This window comes from Athene cunicularia (assembly GCF_003259725.1).
Source record: "Athene cunicularia isolate RWA chromosome 1 unlocalized genomic scaffold, athCun1 chr1_part2, whole genome shotgun sequence".
Taxonomy (NCBI): domain Eukaryota; kingdom Metazoa; phylum Chordata; class Aves; order Strigiformes; family Strigidae; genus Athene; species Athene cunicularia.
Window position 1 is genome coordinate 46,823,374 of NW_020799092.1, and position 19,314 is coordinate 46,842,687.

General features: G+C 36.2%; 1 protein-coding gene across 8 annotated transcripts in view; it reads right to left on the minus strand.

The window, feature by feature from the left end:
* Positions 1-18,246, minus strand: part of MON2 (MON2 homolog, regulator of endosome-to-Golgi trafficking) — a 56,421-nt gene extending 38,175 nt beyond the window's left edge. For 5 of the 8 annotated variants that reach the window (XM_026866497.1, XM_026866483.1, XM_026866491.1 and 2 more), the window contains exons 1-13: positions 18,175-18,240; positions 17,298-17,314; positions 13,780-13,907; positions 12,793-12,924; positions 10,297-10,426; positions 9,693-9,790; positions 8,901-9,026; positions 7,979-8,173; positions 7,123-7,247; positions 6,595-6,734; positions 3,986-4,139; positions 1,391-1,623; positions 117-198 (exon numbers count right to left, since the gene is read on the minus strand). In XM_026866497.1, coding sequence (XP_026722298.1) covers positions 117-198; positions 1,391-1,623; positions 3,986-4,139; positions 6,595-6,734; positions 7,123-7,247; positions 7,979-8,173; positions 8,901-9,026; positions 9,693-9,790; positions 10,297-10,426; positions 12,793-12,924; positions 13,780-13,907; positions 17,298-17,304 — 1,550 coding nt within the window. In that variant the 5' untranslated portion in view covers positions 17,305-17,314; positions 18,175-18,240. Of the gene's footprint in view, positions 1-116; positions 199-1,390; positions 1,624-3,985; positions 4,140-6,594; positions 6,735-7,122; positions 7,248-7,978; positions 8,174-8,900; positions 9,027-9,692; positions 9,791-10,296; positions 10,427-12,792; positions 12,925-13,779; positions 13,908-17,297; positions 17,315-18,174 lie in introns of all 8 variants that reach the window. The other 3 variants (XM_026866521.1, XM_026866513.1, XM_026866505.1) reach the window with 1 other exon arrangement.
* Between the last annotated feature and the right edge of the window lie 1,068 nt (positions 18,247-19,314).

Here is a 19,314-nt window from a genome sequence, read left to right on the forward strand (position 1 = left end):
TACCAAGAACAGTGCTCTCTCATACAACTATCAACTTGACTGGTATCAAAAGTCAGTTCAACGTGTAGCTGGCAATGTCATCTTTGAAAAATCAAAAGACATGAAAGATCAAATACCTTGCATCAAGTAGGAGGGATAAAGCAGCCAGAAGACCACACCAACAAGCGTTCACCATTTCTTCCCAGACAGCTCTGCTAACTTGAAATACATATATTGTTTACAGCAGAAACACAATATTTTACTTAGCAGCTTTCAACTATATCATAAACGAAATGGTTGCTACTGCGTCGTTTTAATATGTATGTTTACACAGACATACAGGCATATACAAACACTCACACCAATACCATTTAAACAGTTTCATTTAAAATAACATTGCTAAAGCAAAAAATGTCACAGAGGCAATGCTTACCCTAAATTACACCAAAAAATCTTAGAGGTATATGTAACTATTTTTAATCTTTGTCTATAAAAACAAACATTCAAAAGCGAATAAATGCAGGACAAGAAGTTCACTGAAATTTTGCCGTGAATAAAAAATCTCTCCCCTGCCATTTATTATTCTTGATATTTTTTCATTTCTTTAATTTAATAGAAGAAAAACCCAACAGGTCTAAAGACCAGTAATCTGCCTGTAAGGTTTCCAATCACTCATGCTCTCCCACACCATGCCCCTGGGCTCTGTCAGCATTGCGGGTAGCACCCTGGAGTGCCCTGCACTCCCCGGCTGCCGGTTGCACACCGGACAAACCCCTTCCCGCTCCCGCCGGCACCGCTGATGCCTCCATACAAACTTCTACACTACACTCTCTGCTTCCTGGGACACAAGCCACAGTCACTCTTGATACACAAGTCTGTCTATGTACCTATACAGACTCCTCCTATGTTACGCAAATACAAGCCTCCGTTCCTTTTACTTCTGCTTTTAAAGAAGGTCTTCCTTAAATACTTCAATCTTGTTTAAAATCTCTCCATTAAAACATTCACCTTTTTATCTTGTTACTATTCTTTTAATGTGGTCATAACTGCCAGAGTCAGGTCATCTCTTGTGACCTTGGATCTCAGTGTTAAGCAGAATTAAGAACACAGGAAGGCATGTTAGGCACAGGAAGAGATGTTAGCTCTCCCTCACATCCCATGTACGTGTAAAAGAGTATTAATAGACCATAAGGACCCTATGACTAAGGTCCTATAGGACATAAGCAGTACATCAAGTAATTTTTTAGAAACTGCTGCCGTTCTGTTAGAAATAAAACCCCAGAAACTACTTCATTAAAAGTTTTTACAGACAATTTAGAAACAGTAAATTTAAGCAATGAGGCATGAACAATTTTAATCTTGCTTTATGTAAAACTGCTGTATTTTATATAGCATTTGCATTTTCAAATACCTAGTTCTTTCTCTGATTGGTCAGATACAGAGTGCAAGTCTTGATGCTCTGAAGACTGTGCTGGTAATGAAGTTGTCTCTGTTGTGGTGTGACTAACTGTTTCTGCCTCTCCCAACTCTCCTTCAATCATGGTAGTGATACCACGGACAAGATCCAGTAAACAGTGAAATGCCACCGACATGGCATAGCCTTCAGGAATCGTAGGTGGCTCTACTTTGTCCAGCATTTCCAAACTAAAAAATTGAAAGCATGACAAGTAAGTGTGTAACAGTACCACTGTGTTTAAAAACAATAACTGAAAAATAAGATTCCAACTGAATGTTAAGTACAAACAGGCCCGAACACCATTCTTCAAGATTCATAGCAACACAAGAAAAACAATTTCTTTGCTCATTAAGAGTAAATGAGTAACCAACTAAAACAGTAAATGAAAGGGTACAAACCCTGAGTACAGTATTTAGATCTGCAAATATAATTTTTAAAAAAATTAACATGTATAAGCAAGGATCAGTGAATGAATTATTCTACTTTTATTATTATTTTACTTAAAGCCACTGCAACAGAACCCATTCAGAAGAACTCAAGTATATAGGAACAACAGAAGAAATAGGTCAGAAAGTCATGACAGTGTGAACATAGTTATAACAAACGGAGAACAAGTCAGATGTTCCGTTATCATTATTTTTTGAGTCCACATGCCCAGAAAAGCCTGTCACAGCTGGATGATATATGACCAAATATTCATCACCTACATGCACAGGTAAACAGTGGAAGTTATTTGTATAAAGAGGAAATGTCTACATGATTCACTGCTGAAAGCCATCAAAAGCATCACTATGTTGGAACTGCAGTCTCACTGACACTTTTTTTCATATTTCACCTTAAAAGCGCATAAAGAACAAAAACTACCTGCTACCCCAAAACCCATTATTTCATCATTTGCTCTACAAACTACTCTTAAAAAGGCTAGGCATTCCAGTTATGATATACCAAAGGCACTTTTATACCGTAGTGTCACAACTCTTCTGCACAAAGGATTTTCCTTCTCCCAAACATGTAACACTTCAGTTATTACCTCTTATTTCCTGTAGATGGCTGTCTTAGATATCTGGGGGCACTGGCAGTATAGTAAATCAAATGGTCAGCATTTCACCCTTTATCTACAACTAAGTATGTGTATATATATATAGCTGTAATTAAAATTATTAATGGGTTTTATAGTTACACTGTACCTGTGAAGTAGGGGTCATATACTCTTACTTCCAAAGACAGACCCACACTGTTAAAAGACCTCTGCTAGCTCTGTTCACAACTTGTATCTCTTATTAAATCATTGTGTAAAAATAAAAGATGTGGCCACTGTATGAAAATCTAATGGCAGCAGTAGGAAAGAATCAATGCTAGGATGTGACCCAGATCCACAGTTACAGTCATTGCCTTACATCCAGGGACCACAGACAAAAGTACAAGACAGAAGGAAAGCTGCTGACATGACATGCTAGCGACAATTCTGTAATCTTACAGAGAAGGAAAAAAGAATGCAAAAATTACTCAGAGGGAAGCATGGAGCCACTGGAGGGATTCAAACTTAAGACACAAGCAAGTTCAGAGCAGCACAGGTGACTATGATGGTGGCTGCACTGTTCTTGAGCCAGTTAAGAATAGAAAGAAAGAAAAAAGAAAAGGGAGCAGGACATTGCAGTAGCTGGCCAAAGCATGAACTACCTTTTATCTACTTTTGTTAAAAATTTTCTCAGAACAGTCAAGTAATCTAAAATAACATTCATGGCCACTGCTGGAACAAAAAGTCAAGACAACACATAGGTGTTGAACTATTGAAATCTGAGGATGAATTTATCCTTCAGCATCTCAAAGGCAGACAAAGGACTTTCTGCCTTAAAAAAGTATTTGAATCCAGGATATTTGCTGATTTCACTGAGTATTAGTTTACAAAATTTCATGGGTTGTACAAATAATTTCCTATTTGTAGGAAAGAGACTGACCCTCAATGGTCATGACTGCCATGAAAAACCCTTCACTATTTTGAAAGTAACATAGTATCTAAAGCTCTAAACTGAGAACATGATCTCCATTATACAAAGTCATGAAAAAAAACCTGGTCAAAGCAGTATTCACAGTCTAATCTTCATATATAGGTTATATGCTACAATATCCCATTCATGAAACTCTGTAAATACAGTAAAGCTGGTCTAAGAAAGCTATTTTTCACTCCCACTGATGTCCCATTTGCTTAATGGCCCTAATGTTTGCCATTACACAACGCAGCAAAAAATATTCCAGAATTGTTATATACTATAGTAAAGCCTAAAAATGAAGAGTTAATACAGTAACAGTATGGTAGAAAACTATCTAACAGATGCTAAAGCCATAGGGGATATTTGGATCAGAATCCAGAGCATTTGGACAAAATAGCAAAAAAATCAGAACACCTCATGGCACCAATAAAAATCTATAATATACCTCAACACCAGTGAAATGAAAACCTCAGTATTCACTAATAAAAAAATCCTTGACAGTTTAAGTTAGAAATAAAAATATTTGTTATATACATTTTCAGAAGATGGAAGTACTTACTAGGTAGCTTTAGCACTGCCTTGTACTGTTACATTCAGGATAGGTATCCAAGTGCCCCTGTACTCAAAGGCAGGTAATACAGTGGCACCTCCTCCCATTCCAAGCACTCCCGGGTTAGTTTGTGCTGAGCCAGTATTCCCCGATGCATTGCTTCCTGTTCAGAAATACAAAGTGATAAAATTAATCAATCTAATTTTAGCAATTAGTGAACACCATTTTTCTAGATTTAAAGTTGAGATACTGAGACACCTTGCTTGATAATAAAAACCACCACCAACACAAAAATCTATTTTTGAGCTCCCTCTGCTGTCTATAACACAATCTTATGTTCAAAGTAATTAGTTAAAAGGCACAGCTGATTGATGCCAACTGCTTTCTTTTCAGTCAGAATAAGTGTTTCTGTGAAAGGTATAGCAACATTCGTAACACTCTGTGAACCAACTAAACTCATATGGTCTCAATAAATGAATATTTTAGTGAAGAGTCAGACAGATACTGAAAAGTTAAGGATTATTTAAATAGCTGCATCTAGAACTCAGTAGCAGGAAAGAGAGGTTAATCATTCCAAGAACACAGATCATCACAAACTTTAAAGATTTCAGAAATGCAAAAGCCACAACAAAAAACCTCAGAGAACTGCAAAGTTTTAATCTGTTCCATTCCAAGGTAGAAGAAAACAAACCGTATCAGGGAAGAGATGACAATGTGCCAGTCAACAGCTAGGAGGGGACAAATTTTGGTTCCCATTTAAGAACACAAAAAAAGCACATAAAAGGACAAGGAATTCTGTATATATACACTTCCTAGATACAGAAGGAGGTCTATACATATTAGGTGTAGGTACCACAAGTTCAGACTCTCGAAGGCAACTCACAGAACCTAATAATACATCAGTGTAACAACTGCCATTTTGCTGTGCTCGCTTTTAATGGGTAGAGACTAAACTACTAATTTAGGCAATATGAATACACACAGAAGTCTGTGTATACACTTTAACACAGTAAAGAGTAACAGATTGAAACAACAAAATCATACTGCTAAATGGAAATGGCTAACCAAACACTGCCACTAACACAAATGCAGTTACACTGGTGCCATTTTCTGTGATCCCACTGAGCAGTAAGACATATACAACTATTTTTTGTATCAACACAACTCCTTAAAGTTGTAATAAGACTTACAATACACCAGTATAAAAAAGCAACACAAAGCTTAGGCAGATGCAGCTTTCAACTTCTCCCACAAAACAGCTAAAGCCAACTACAGGTATATAAGACAGCCTGCTTATATCAGGACTGTTGTTAAGAATTTATCTTATGAGAAGACTCAGTTCAAAAAATCAGGTTGCTCTCTGTGTGTTACAGAAGACCATAGGAGGAAAAGAGACAAGAAATGAAATGCACGAGAAAGAGACATGAGAAACACTCAAGCAGAAGGAAATAGTGGAAAGGTAAAGGAGAAAACAAACTGGAACAATAAGCTAAAGGAAAAGCAACAGCACTAAGGGTGTGACCATACTGCAGTGGTTTTTTCACATGAAGGCAAAATTTAAGTTTTCAGGAGAATGAGTATTTTAAAATGGCTTCTCATACATGTGTGTTACACAATGGAAAGTGCTTTTCTGATTTACGTTAAGGGGATTAAACTAACCAGAAATATTCTGTCAGCTTCTGTATAGACAGCTATTGAACAACAGCTACTGACGCAAATTTCTTCGTGCTACCAAGGCTAAACCAACTTGGAATTCAGACTTCATGAGTGAACCCTGGAAGGTTTAAGTCTCAAAACAGACTTTTCAATGTTATTAGTTTAATAGTAGATATGATAGATAATTCTACTTTATTATGTTTATTATCTCTTCTAAGAAGGCATGTCAAAAGAAAACCTTAGAAATTATTTTTATGTTGCTTGTTGCTTAGGCCTCTGCTTTCAGAACCATGGGAAGAAGCAGAGAGCCTTAACTCAGATGGAAATACCTCCAAAGGCATTAACAGGAGGACCTTCTTATAGAAACAAAAATATACCTAGTGAAGTGCCAAAACCCTGGCTGCAAGAAAAGACAATCAAGTTTAGTATCAGTAGGTGATTGTTTTCAGCTTAGAAAAAAAGTAAAGATCATCTGCAAAACACAGATCATTCTTTCTACCTCTTTGCTTCCTCAGGTGAGTTTTGTCCCTGGAGAAGAACTGGCTATTGCCTCTCAGCAGGAATGAAACACACACTGTCTTACTACTTCAACTGCAAACTGCCATAAATGACAGCCCCACACAAGAAGAAAGAAATCAAACAAACGTTTTATAGTCGGAAATTAGAAGCAATTCCCTTAGAAAAGTTGTGAACCGAGGAGCTTGGTCACTGTAGAAGCAGACACAAATGCAGGGGCACTGCTCTTCTGACTAGGGGCTACATGTTCCCCACAATACAGGTAGATAAAATCACCTGTTGCACCAGACCCGAAAACTCTAGTTTGTCTCAAGCTAACTTTTCACCTCAACAAACATGGAAGTACAGAACTGTACCAAGCCAAATGTATATACTGAATCAAATCAGAATTTATTATTACAATAAAATGCTAGAAAATTAAAATGATAGTAAGGTCAAGGCTTTACCAGTTTGGCTTGGCGTCACTGACGTGTTCCCTGTGCTTGGTACGAGAAATAGTGACTGGATGAAGGACCCCAGTGCATTCACAATATCGCGGAAAACTTTAGTGGAATGTTGCTTCATATCATATGACTGACAAAACGACCTAGAAGTATTTTATAAAATATAAGCAGTATTTGACAAATTAGGGACTAAAAGCACATGTTAACAGTAACTTCCCCCTACCCACCCCCCCAACTGTGGACTAAAAGCACATTTTAACTACAAATATTTAGGTACATTGTACTATTTAGTTTTAGGTAAATGCTCCTTTGACACTGGTACAACAAGAGAGTTGGAATATGCAAATAACTATAATTCAGCCCTTTGTGGGTAATAAACATTACCTAATGCTTTATAAAAAATTATCTTGAAAAGTTTATTGCATTAAAGTTTCTACGTATTTACAATATTTTAGGAAGCATTTTCCACCAGAGAAAAATAAAAATATTTCTCAAATTTTATGTAAAAGTGAAACTCAATATATTTAATACCTTAATAGCTGAGGCTGCACACAAAGCCTGTGAATAGATTCTACTGCAACAGCTCTTAGCCACTGTGGTTTGTCTGCATCCAGAAACTTAACCAGCAATGACAGAAAGATTTCACATTCTGTTACCTAAAAGGTATAGTTTATAGCCATTAAATTAAAAGAAAAAGCCTCCTACAGAATATTTTTCAAAACAACCTTCAGTTTCATTTTAGGAATCCTATCCCAGCAAATTTTGCACAGGATCTAAAAAATCTCTTCAACAAGAATTTACTCAAAATTATATAAAAACCCATACCTAATAATCATAATATTTTTGCCAGGATAATATCACATATGCAATTGTGTTGAAGGAGTTAAATTCCTCACAGAGATTGCATTAAAGTTCTCACGTATGCTACAGTAAACAAACGGAACAGAAAAAAAAATGTTTTTTAGGAAATATCTAAAATCTGGGAGATAAGAACAGCTGAATATGTGGATTTTATGCACATTCAGCAACACAAGTCAAAAGCCTCTTACCAAGTATTAACAATGCACAGCAATGAACATTATCTAAAGCCAGACAAACAAGAAGAAGATCAAAAGGTTCCCAAAACCTTAACTGAAAGGCGATTAAGTAAAGAAAAGACAACAGCTAATCTACTCTGAGAATTCACACAAGCCCATGTTTAATAAAGTCACACATGTAGAATACATGTAAATACAAATACACAGAAGAGGAAAAGAATATTTAGACTTTTCTTCTCTCAGTCTATGTCATCAGTTCTCAAGAACTAAGCAATACTATTACTCATCACAGTACTGGCATATACATAGAGAAACAGAATTGCATAAAAAAAATCTGAACGTATTCTTACCAGCAAACTGTAAAACTGCTTAATCAAAACAGAAACTACTCTCAGCAAGCGCATACAGATGGGGAAGTATGGTTTTTCCACTGGTGCTGGGGAAGATGATGTGCTGGAACCTTGCCTGAATTTGATATTTGGAGAGAAAAGCTTTATAACAAGAGGGCATACTCTTTCTTTAAGAAGAAAACTGAATTCCTGATGCTGAAAAAGAAAACAGAACAAATTAAAAGCAGACATTCTTTAATTGCTACCACGAGCTCTGATTCTGCATCTTATTTATATTTACTGTTATGATTAAGCACTCTGAAGTCACGTAAATCTCAGTATAAATTACATGCTCAGGAAATTGAAGAATGGCAGATATCAAAAAGCATGATGAAATGACACTGTCAGGTTCATACTATACACCACTCTTTTTGCATTTTTCAAATTGAAATAGGCTGCTAATACATAATTTATTATATATTTAATTTTTAAATTTAGCTACTGTTTGCTAAAATGTGTTACTGTAGGATCATGGTGCATTTATGTGCAGTAGAACCACACAATTCATAGTCATGATTCTTGCTCCTTTGCAAGTGGGGTGAGGTTAATGTTTCTGTAGAAATAACAATGCCACAGACTAAGTTACGGAGCTGCCATAAATCATGCAAGATAGAAAAACGCATCTTTGAAGGAGATTTAAATGGCAAAACAAAAATGAAACAGAGTACAACATGCACTACAAAATACACAAATAGTGTAAGAGAATAGAAAGAAGTGGACACAATGCATGCTGTACTTTCCTATTGTAAAAATCCAGTACGTACAAGCTACAAGTCCTTTTGAAAAGTAGTACTCATGCTAAATTAAAAAGGAGTTAATAGAGTGGAAATTTTACTACTCATCTGAACATAAGTCTTCTATTTTCCCTCTAAGAACTACTCACTTGTAAAAACACTTGTGGAAAGTCATTGAGGACTGACTCAAGAAGTTCAAGGCCAAATGTCCGGGTCATTTCTGTCATACCCACGAGCCAGTAGGGAGCATCAGCATTAACTAACTGACAAAGATCCTTAAAAAGAAATACAGTAACATTTACATTGTCTGCAGAGTCCTGTACCAGCGTAAGTTTTCCGAGTCTGCAACAAGATCTGCACTCTCTCCCTTCTGTAATAAGCAATTTCCCAATTTCAACATAATTCTTCCTCAAATACTTCTTTCACATAAATTCCTAAGCAAAAAACTTTTCAAAACAAATTTTAAACTTTGCTAGAATCCTTGTAGCAATTGTGTTCATTCCTGCCCTCAAATATCTCTCAAAACCTGTGAATTTGCTAAGTCAAGATGATTTTTATTGGTGTGATGACCCCAACTACTACTTTTCATTATATACTCAATTTTAATATACAATACCAAGCACAAGAAGCAAGAGTAAACTAAAGTAGCAGTGTTTGGCTTACAGGAAAAAGAATCTTGAATTTAATGCAGACATGCATGCTTAGCTACTACTTAAGATTTATAGTAAAGCATTTTCCTAGGCTGCTTTGTCTTAATTTTCCAATCACCCTGCTGGGATACAGCATATCATTGCCAATTACAATAAATGTGCATCAGAAAGCCTAAGGCTCTAGTTAATGACCTTGTCAATATGCCAACAGCAAATTTTTGGAATTTCTTACAGAGATGTAGAAGCACCCAATTGTAACTGCAAATGTATAAATATATGCTCCCTAATTACCTGAAAAAGCATATATGCATCTTTAGCACATGGCTTCAGTGTACTGACAGATCTTCTGTTACTATTTCCTTGAACTGCAACTGGCTGATCAACAGTACCTGTGTTAAAAAAAAAAAAACAGTTTTGTGAACAAAGGAATAGGAGAATGGCCAGGTAATTCTACTGCAACTTATCATGTCTACAGAAATAAACATTAGATTGAAGATTAAAGATCATCAATACCAAGCACTTCTTTCCAATAAATGAGCTGTTCAAAACTACTACTACTACCATATATTTTTCACACTCAGTAAGTTATCTTCACCTTAAATGACATCCTCATTTCAAATCCTTTCACAATACTAACCAGAAAACCAGTTCTCACAGCTTGAAAAAAAATCTAGGTTTTATATATTGCTGTATTGACTTGAACTGACACAATGGCTAAAGATTTCATCTCCTCTGAATATGTGCATAAAAGACAATAAAAATTCATAATGTCTATGATTTTTTTAAAATACTTTTTATAGACTTTTTCCTAGTTCTTTATCTGAGAAAGATACACATTTGATGTGTATCCAAAAAACAGGTCAATACAAACAAGCAGAGTAAGAAGTATGCCCACCTTTGTATCGTTCATCTTCAGCAACCACTCTCTCAAATACAACAGTAACTACCTGTCTTACTGTAGCTGCCGCAGTGTTATTTGTAATATTATCTTTTGTGAAGTGCAATCGAAAACAAAGTACAATTGCCTGAAAGAAAAAAAAAAAAAAAATCACCTTACAACAGTGTATTTTCATCTTTTAGCTAAGAGTTAAGACAACTGATTGAGGAATGCTTTCTCCCAGAGTTTCTCAAAAGGTTGCCTGAAAAAAAAAAATTAAACTTGAAAAACCAGAGTAAGATTTATAGATTACTCTAGCCAAAACCCTCTTTAGTAATCCTCCCCAAAGGTATTCTAGAAGTGGTATTAACTTAAGACATGACGATGTGCCAATAAAACCACAATCATCATACAGAGAATACACAGTAATCAACCACATAAAACAACCTGGACATTAGGATTATACAGTTAATCACAGAAAGGTCAGTCAACACCAAAGCTAAAATGCTATTGCTCTCCTATATTAAATCACAATACTTTCACAACCATGTTGCCTTGACTGCTATTATTCCTCTCTGTGGTACATATTTTAATGTGTAATTGTGCTGGCAGCGACCTAAATGTTGTTTCCCAATGGATTTCATGTTACCTCTAATACACAGTTTGATACTTGTTTTAAAATTAATTTTGAAATATAACATCTGTATGTACAGTGAAACCTGTATTTCTTGTTCCTTTGTCCTTATTCTGTGTTACTGAACTTGCATGAACCTCAACCACACCTGGCCATAGTGCTTACATGTTCTAAACCATACAAAATTCAAAATTTTCTTTTGCTTCTTTTTCTTCTAAATAATTTGTGCACTCTGCTCAGATGGTATCTCCATGTAGTATTCCCCATATGCTTGACAAGTTGTGGCAGTCTGGTAAAGTTCCTGCTGACTGAGAAACATAACAATCATTTTGAAAAAGGAACAGGGAGGGGGCGGGGAAGAACTGGAGAACTACAGGCCAGTCAGTCCAACCTCTGTGCCTGGCAAGATCATGGAACTCTGGTAGGGCACATGGAAATAAGGTGATTGGTGACAGCCAACAGGGCTTCACTAAGGGAAAATTGTGCCTGATTAACTTGGTGGCCTTCTACGATGGATCACAGTGTTGGTGGATAAGGAAAGAGCAAACGACATCATCTACCTGGACTTCTGCAAACCATCTGACACTGTCCCAAGTAACATCCTCACCTCTAAATTGGAGAGACATGGGTTGAATGGACCGACCACTCCGTGGATAAGGAACTGGCTGTGTGGTTGCACTTAAGGAGTTGCGGTCAACAGCTCAATGTCCAAGTGGAGAGCACGGACAAGTGGTGATCCTCAGGGGCCAGTACTGGGACCAGCACTGTTTAACCTCTTTGTTGGCAACACAGACAGTGGGATTGAGTGCACCCTCAGCAAGGTTGCCAACGACACCAAGCTGAGTGGTGCTGGAGGGAAGGGATGCCATCCACAGGGGCCTTAACAGGCACGACAGGTGGGCCTGTGCAAACCTCATGAAGTTCAACAAGGCCAAGTGCAAGGGCCTGCACATGGGTTGGTGCAATCCCAAGTACAGGCTGGGCAAAGAGTGGATTGAAAGCAAGCCCCGTGGAGAAGGACTTGGGGCTATTACTGGATGGAAAACTGAATATGAGCCAGCAATGTGTGTTCGCAGCCCAGAAAGCCAACTGTATCCTGGGCTGCAGAGAGAAGTGTGGCCAGCAGGTCAAGGGAGGTGATTCTCCCACTCTACTTTGCTCCTGTGAGACCCCACCTGCACTACTGTGTCCAGCACTGGGGCCCCCAACATAAGAAGGACAGGGACCTGCTGGAGCAGGTCCAGAGGAGGCCATGAAGATGATCAGGGGGCTGGAGCACCTCCCTTATGAGGTCAGGCTGAGAGAGTTGGGGTTGTTCAGCCCAGAGAAGAGAAAAAACTCCAGGGACACCTTATAGCATCCTTCCAGTACTGAAATGGCCCTACAGGAAAGATGGGGAGGGACACTATCATGTAGGGAATGTAGGGATAGGATAAGGGGTAACAGTTTTAAACTGAAAGAGGGTAGATTTAGATTAGATATAAGGAAGAAATTCTTTACTCTGAGGGTGGTGAGACACTGGAACAGGTTGCCCAGAGAAGTTGTGTATGCCCCCTCCCTGGCAGTATTCAAGGCCAGGTTGGACAGGGCTTTGAGCAACCTTTCTGGTGAAAGGTGTCTCTGCCCACGGCAGGGGGATTGGAACTAGATGATCTTTAACTTCCAACCCAAACCATTCTATGACTCTATGAATTAAAAAACAGATTGAAAGGGATGTTTAAAAAAAAATTCCCATTTTTCAGAGTGTAGATTTGGTACACAACAGAATCAAGGAGGTGGCTCCCTCCTCTTCCATTATTTCCAGTTAAATTGCTTCATATGTGAAATTTCTCCGTTTTTTCCTCTTGTAAGTACTGTAGTTGGCACTAACAAATTCTTACCTTAGACAGCGCTTCATCATGCACAACTGTATTCGTTGTTAAAAGTACAAGAACTGTCTGGAGCAATTTAAGTTCTTCAAGACTATTTTCCATTAGTTGCCAAAGCATATTAATAATGTTTCCTGCTGCAGCCTACAAAGAAATATTTTTTTGACAATTGAGATGTTTACATACTGGTATATCATGTGTATACATGTAAGAATAACATTATCATAAATGCATGTCATAACTGAATTTGCCTGTTTCTCTACACCATAGGATTACATTGAGAACATAAAGACAATTTTATTGTCCCAAGCTTCCCAAAATATTTAGAATGGACAGCAGAAATCTCTTAATGTAGACTCCAAATTAAAGAGCGTAGTTCATCTTCTACTTGGAAATACAGAAGAGACCATACAAAGACATTTTGCCATCAAAATTAATTCATATCACGGAAATAACAGTGTAATTTTATATTATGCAAGCAGAATTGAAGGTATATTTTAACAGCATTATTTTCACCAGCTTCTTAACACCCTATATATGCAGTACCATAATATGTCATTTACAATTGCAGGAAACATGCATCCATTTTATCTTACTTTTAGAAGTAAAATGTAACGAAAACATAATACATAACGTTAACATGCAGAGTAAATTCTGTGGATGCAACTTGAAGAATTACATTTATCAAGTACCATTGCATGTTCTGTTCCTGTAATGTAAGAATGCAAACTAAATAAGCTAGTTTGAATTTTCATTAATTTCCTTCTATGTTACTCATGTTTCCTCACCTGTTTTTCTTCTTTCTCTTTTTTCCCCAAAAAGTCAAAAGGTTTTCTTTTAAATTACATTTAAAAAAAAAACATATATGAGCAAAATACTTTACAGATTGTGTTCATTATAATATAAACAACCTTCTAAAAATCAAGCATTCATCCTCTGTTTGAGGCCTGTATTTCTCACACTAGAATACTTATGTATTTATATAAAGATTGATCTTACCTCTGAAACAACTTCATGGGACATGAGCCTCTGTATGGCTGCTAGACACAGCTGAGTGATCTTTGGTTCCTTTGTTCCACAACCCATTAGAAAAGGCTGAACTACCTCTGAGCTGTTCTCTTTCAACGCTTTCAAAAAGAGATATTGAAGAAGTCAATGTTTAATACTTTGATGTATACGATGTAAAATTTTTTAATCATACCTGTTAACAAAAAGAAATTTCCAGACTTGGAAATTTGGGATTTACTCTTGCACCAAAGAGAAAAGCCAAGTGAAGACAGGCACTGGGCTGCCACAACTCATTTCCACAATTACCCTGGCTGAGGCTCAAAATCCAAGCACCTTCTGCCTTACACACTAAAGTGACTTTCTCTTTCCAAATCCAAAACACCCACTTAAGAGTCCATTTGGTTAGTAAGAAGCTGTAAGGTTCTCCCCACCCCAGCACTTTCTCTGGCCTTGCAGTGGTGACAAGCCTTGAGCTGGTAGCCTTTTCCTGCTCTGTTTCACCTCAGCACCAAATTCAAAAGCAACACAACGTGTGGCACAGAGACACATACCAAAGCACAGGGGGAACAGCAAAGTGCCAGCAACAAAACAGAATGAGAAAGAGACAGGACTGGTTGTATCCTGGTTATGTACACTGGCTATGAGTTTTTCAGCCAGTGTTTTAGTGACAAAGGGCAGCTTTTTAAAATGAAGCTTTGTCAGGAGAAAACACAAGTTTCATTATCTTTTTTTTTTTTTATTTAAGGAGAAGGAACTTCACAATGAATACTACATTCCACGATGACATTTTTTTAAAAGTTTTTCCTCATAAAATTAATTCTAAAGATTGGATATAAACTTCATAAAATTAAAAAAAAAAAGAGAAAATATTTCTGAAAGATGATAGGAAAGCAGGACTGACTGATGAAGTGCTCTTCTGTTTGCAGCCATGCTTATTGATTCATGGAAACTTTTAAGATTTCAGCTGTTCATCACCATTTCAGATACAAAAAATTTCCTCACAGTTGAAAGCTTAATATGTAGTCTTACACTGTCACACACTGTGTTTTATTCTATGTATAAAACAAGGAATGTGTTCATGATAGTTTCACACACATCTTTAGAGCACAGATTTTACCACAAACAAAACCTACATTCTCACATAAAAATGAAAACATGACCTATTTTGTTTTTTCTACTGAGCAATTTGAAGTTTGGCTCACGAAAATGAGTGATTAACTATCACTACAAGTGATTTGGAGAAAAAAAGAAACACCAAGATAAAAACCACAAAAATATATTTTAGTGATATTTTTCAACTGAAGCACTAACACAACCAAAAGTTGCTATGAAAATAATAGGCTAGTATAAATTATAAATGTCAACGTTCTATAAGGTATTGTTATTAACATATGTACAGTCCATAGTTTCATCAAACTCTTCAGAGCCAGTATGGGCTCTGCATGCAGTTGACAGGCTGACTTTGCACCAAATGCCTAATTAAAAACAATTAACATGTCAACATAAATGTGAATGAATACATAGGTTTACTGCCTGTTTAACAATCTGCTTTGATTTCAACAGATTTTTTAACTGTTAAAAAAAATGTCTGCTTTTTAAAATGTACAGTATAATCCATATCCACCAATATCATTCTCTTATGAAACACTCCATGATTTTCAAATTGAAAACAAAAAATTGGCTACAGTTGGTAACAAACTTCCATTTTTGATAAAGATAAACAATTTAAGCATCTGTCAGTGTCTAAATGTGAGCTAGATATCTAAGCTGCCTTTATAACCTATGAACACCTACAACACATGACCAATAGAGCCTGAAGGGCTCACTCTAACATGGACACCAATGCTTCTTCAGTCATATAAGTTTCTGAATTGCCACTAAATCCTAACTATCAAGCAGAAAGAAAAATTTTTAAAAATATATCACAAAACATATATCTTAAGACTCATTATAAAGTTCTGAATGGCAAAAATAGCATAAGAGTTAATAAATAACAAGACAAAAGAATTTAAGTATTTTTCAGTATTTTTCCTATATTCCATTAAAAACAATAGGATTTTTATTTTATGAAGGTGAAAAATTAATGTTTTGTAGATCTGGTTTAGTACCAATCATTATATTAGCTTCAGTCTTAAAATACACAATTTTCTTATATCCAGGTCTGCTTCCGTTTTGCTACCAAAATTATGTTAGAAAATATTAAAGAAGTCTATCATAATGAAACATATCAAAAAAGAAGTTTTGGGAAAGTAAAACTTACTCCTTCATTCTATCAGTGAGATTGTATTTCTAATTTTTTTAAAAGAACTTCTAAAACTAAAGTATGAATTGCACATCTCAGAGCCACATAGAAATAAGTTCTCACATTAATCTCCTGCAATATAAAGCACACGATGACTGCTCTTTTGGAATTACTCAAAACCTCATAAATAAATTATAAAGCATGTACAGACTGCTAAGAATGAAGACTTTGAAACTGCTCAACTTTTCCAGTAGAAAGAAACTAGATCAACAACCTCTCAGTTTTGGCAAGTTAAACACATGTCACCAGACATAATAAAGTTTTTTAAGATTTTAAGATTGCATCTATTTTTCTGAAAATTATAAACCTATATAGTGTAATGCTTCAAGAAAGCATCAGGTCAGCTTATTCAAAACAATGTGATACAGTTCTTCTCATCTATTTTAGTGAAATGACAGTTTACATCAAAATATGAAGAAAAATCATATCACGATCAGAATATTTATTTGGATTACTAGAATGTCTAGTAGATGTTCCTAAATCATCTAGTAGTCAAAAAGTATCTGCTTCACAAGATTTCACAATTATTTTTATTACTACTAAAGTATACATACTGTCATTCTCAAAAAAAAAAAAAGTTAACTATAAGATAGGAGACAACAGGTATCTTGACATTAACCTATCTACAAGATTAGGTTACAACTGATACCTCAAAATATAAAAGAGTCCATAAAGAATTGGGACCGTTTAATGTTTAAACTGTGGAATGTTAGAATAATGTTCAGGCAAAGTATATGTTCCCCTCTGTTCTGCGCTTTCTTAACAGGAAAGAAAGTTCTGCACTTTCTTACCCTATTAGCAAAGATTAACTAATCAAAATAACTTTTAGGACCAGCTGGTTTTCCAAACCTCATACAAACAAATCTGCACAGAATGAATGAAATAAATACTAACTACACTCTAGTTTAAACCTTCCAAAGCAAAAGTACCTACAAGATTTGACCAAGTACCAGAAAGCATTCCCTCAAAATGACAGAAATAAAGACTGCAGTCTTTACTTTATCCATGCTCAAAATCAGTGATCTTTCACATCTCTTCACTTTGAAATTAAGATTAAAAACCAAAGAATACTTCAGGATTACAAACTAACTTTCTAAAATATAAAGTTCTTTACACAGTAATACACCGAAAAATGTTGACAGCTTCCCAAACAGCTAACTAGAATTTTCTCTTGTTCATTTGTGTATTTTGACATAGCTGACATTACCTGGCATAGTTTTCCCACTTATGTCAGCATTCATGACAGCAGTAAAAACAAAGAAAATAAACAAATAAAAAAGAGGCATTAAAGTGAAATATTAAGGGGTGGGACTGCTACTTCAAATTCTAGAAAGTGCCTCCTTAGCAATATCTGATTTACATACCTCAAAACAAGAAATAGTTTTACATCTATTTCATTTGGACTTTTCAAATAATTTATCATTTTAAGGATTCTGACTACAGCTTGGGTAGACACCCAAGTATTAACATAGGAACATTCAAATATGGCCAGAGGCTTTACCAGCAATTGGCAAGAAGCCACCAATTTACATGCTATTTAATAAAGCTGAAAAAAGTCTGAGATACTGTTTTAAGCATTTACAAAGCTGCAACTCACAAGATATCGCCTGTCCCTCAAGGCAGTGATACATCTTAAATTGAATGACCTTGTCTCAGATTAAGATAGACTTTTGCCTGCCAGGCACAAGTCTCCAAAGGCTAGACTCATACTAAACACACAGATGAGGATCACACTGCAGAACTCCACACAGAGCACTCAACAGCTGTGGTGAATGTAGACAGTAAATAAAACATTGGAGTCTAAATATTTCATGCTATTTTGCTAAGTGGATGATTACTTTTGTAGAGCCACAACTGAAAAGGGAATCTTCCTCAGCATCAGTATAGCACTAACATGCAGCAGAAGTAGTATTAAAAAATTCTCATGCTACTGGATTTTTTTGCTAGGAGCCTGAAAGTAAAGCATCACTGATAATGGCACACACTAAAAGACATGTAGGATTATTACACAAAACCAAGACACCTTTTTAATATTTTGATCTGTAACCCAAGTTTATTTTTGCCATTGCATTGCAAATAATTACCTGCCAAAATATCAGTGTTCCGTGCAGCTATTGTTTTCACTTTTATTATTCCTGATTCAGCAGCCTGGAAGTGAAGAAAATAAGTAGTTTAGATGCTATTTAATACAACAATGTCTGGAAAGAAATAAGAATATTGAAGATAAATAAAAAATGTAGTCTCAGGGCAAAAGTATTTTTCTAGTATTTTCAGTAAGCAGAGATAATGCAAAAGTGAAATCATTATAGCTCTGGAATTCCTTTCCATAATTCCACAGGAAGGGGTTTATTCTGTGGTTCAGAATTTTTATGAATCACAACTTTGACTGTATTACTTTCCAGTCCTACAAAGAAAAATCACTAGTAAACAAAAAACCCCTTACAGTCTCTGTACAGTTTCAAACTGTGAAACAACTACCATGATGTATATAATCTGTCACATTCATCAGGTTGAAATGCTGAAGAACTGGTAACTTTCACTAACAACCAGGATCAGAATGAAAGCCATTTTCCTGTGGATTTTGTATCCTGAACGCCCTACACGAATTATCCCAGGGCAGTACCATAAGGAAGGCTTCCTAACAACCCTCTCCATTCTTCCTGACACGACATACAATCCACATCAACAGCTCCTCCCCTCTCCCCGTAAGCCTGACCTGACAAACAGCATCCTCCTCTCCCTCATGCATCCCTTCAACGGGACCCAGGGCTGCAGACGTGCAGGTTGAGGGATGCGTGTGCACAGACTGGCTGGATGACAACTAGTGCTGCAGAGCTGAGCAGCCCACCGAGGAGATCACATGTTGCTGCGAGTGAACAGCAATTCCCTCTTCCATTGTCTGTAAGTGCTTCCCAGCATAGAATGCTGAAGTCATGTTCTCTAATGAAATCAAGCCAAACTGAAAATATAACACTGAGGCTTTGCAATTCAAAATTATGATTTCCAACAAGTTTTGTATACAAAACAAAAATACATTGCAAACGGCACCTTTCCAATTTTCAGTTCCATTAATAAACTATAAACCTCCGGAAACAATTAAAGAAATCATGTTCAATATGCCGTGCACCAAAATAAATGCAACAGGTTTTCCCACACAATAGAAGCAAACTGATGAAAAACACAGTTCTGACGAATTTGAAAGTACATTTCCCCTTTTATTTCAG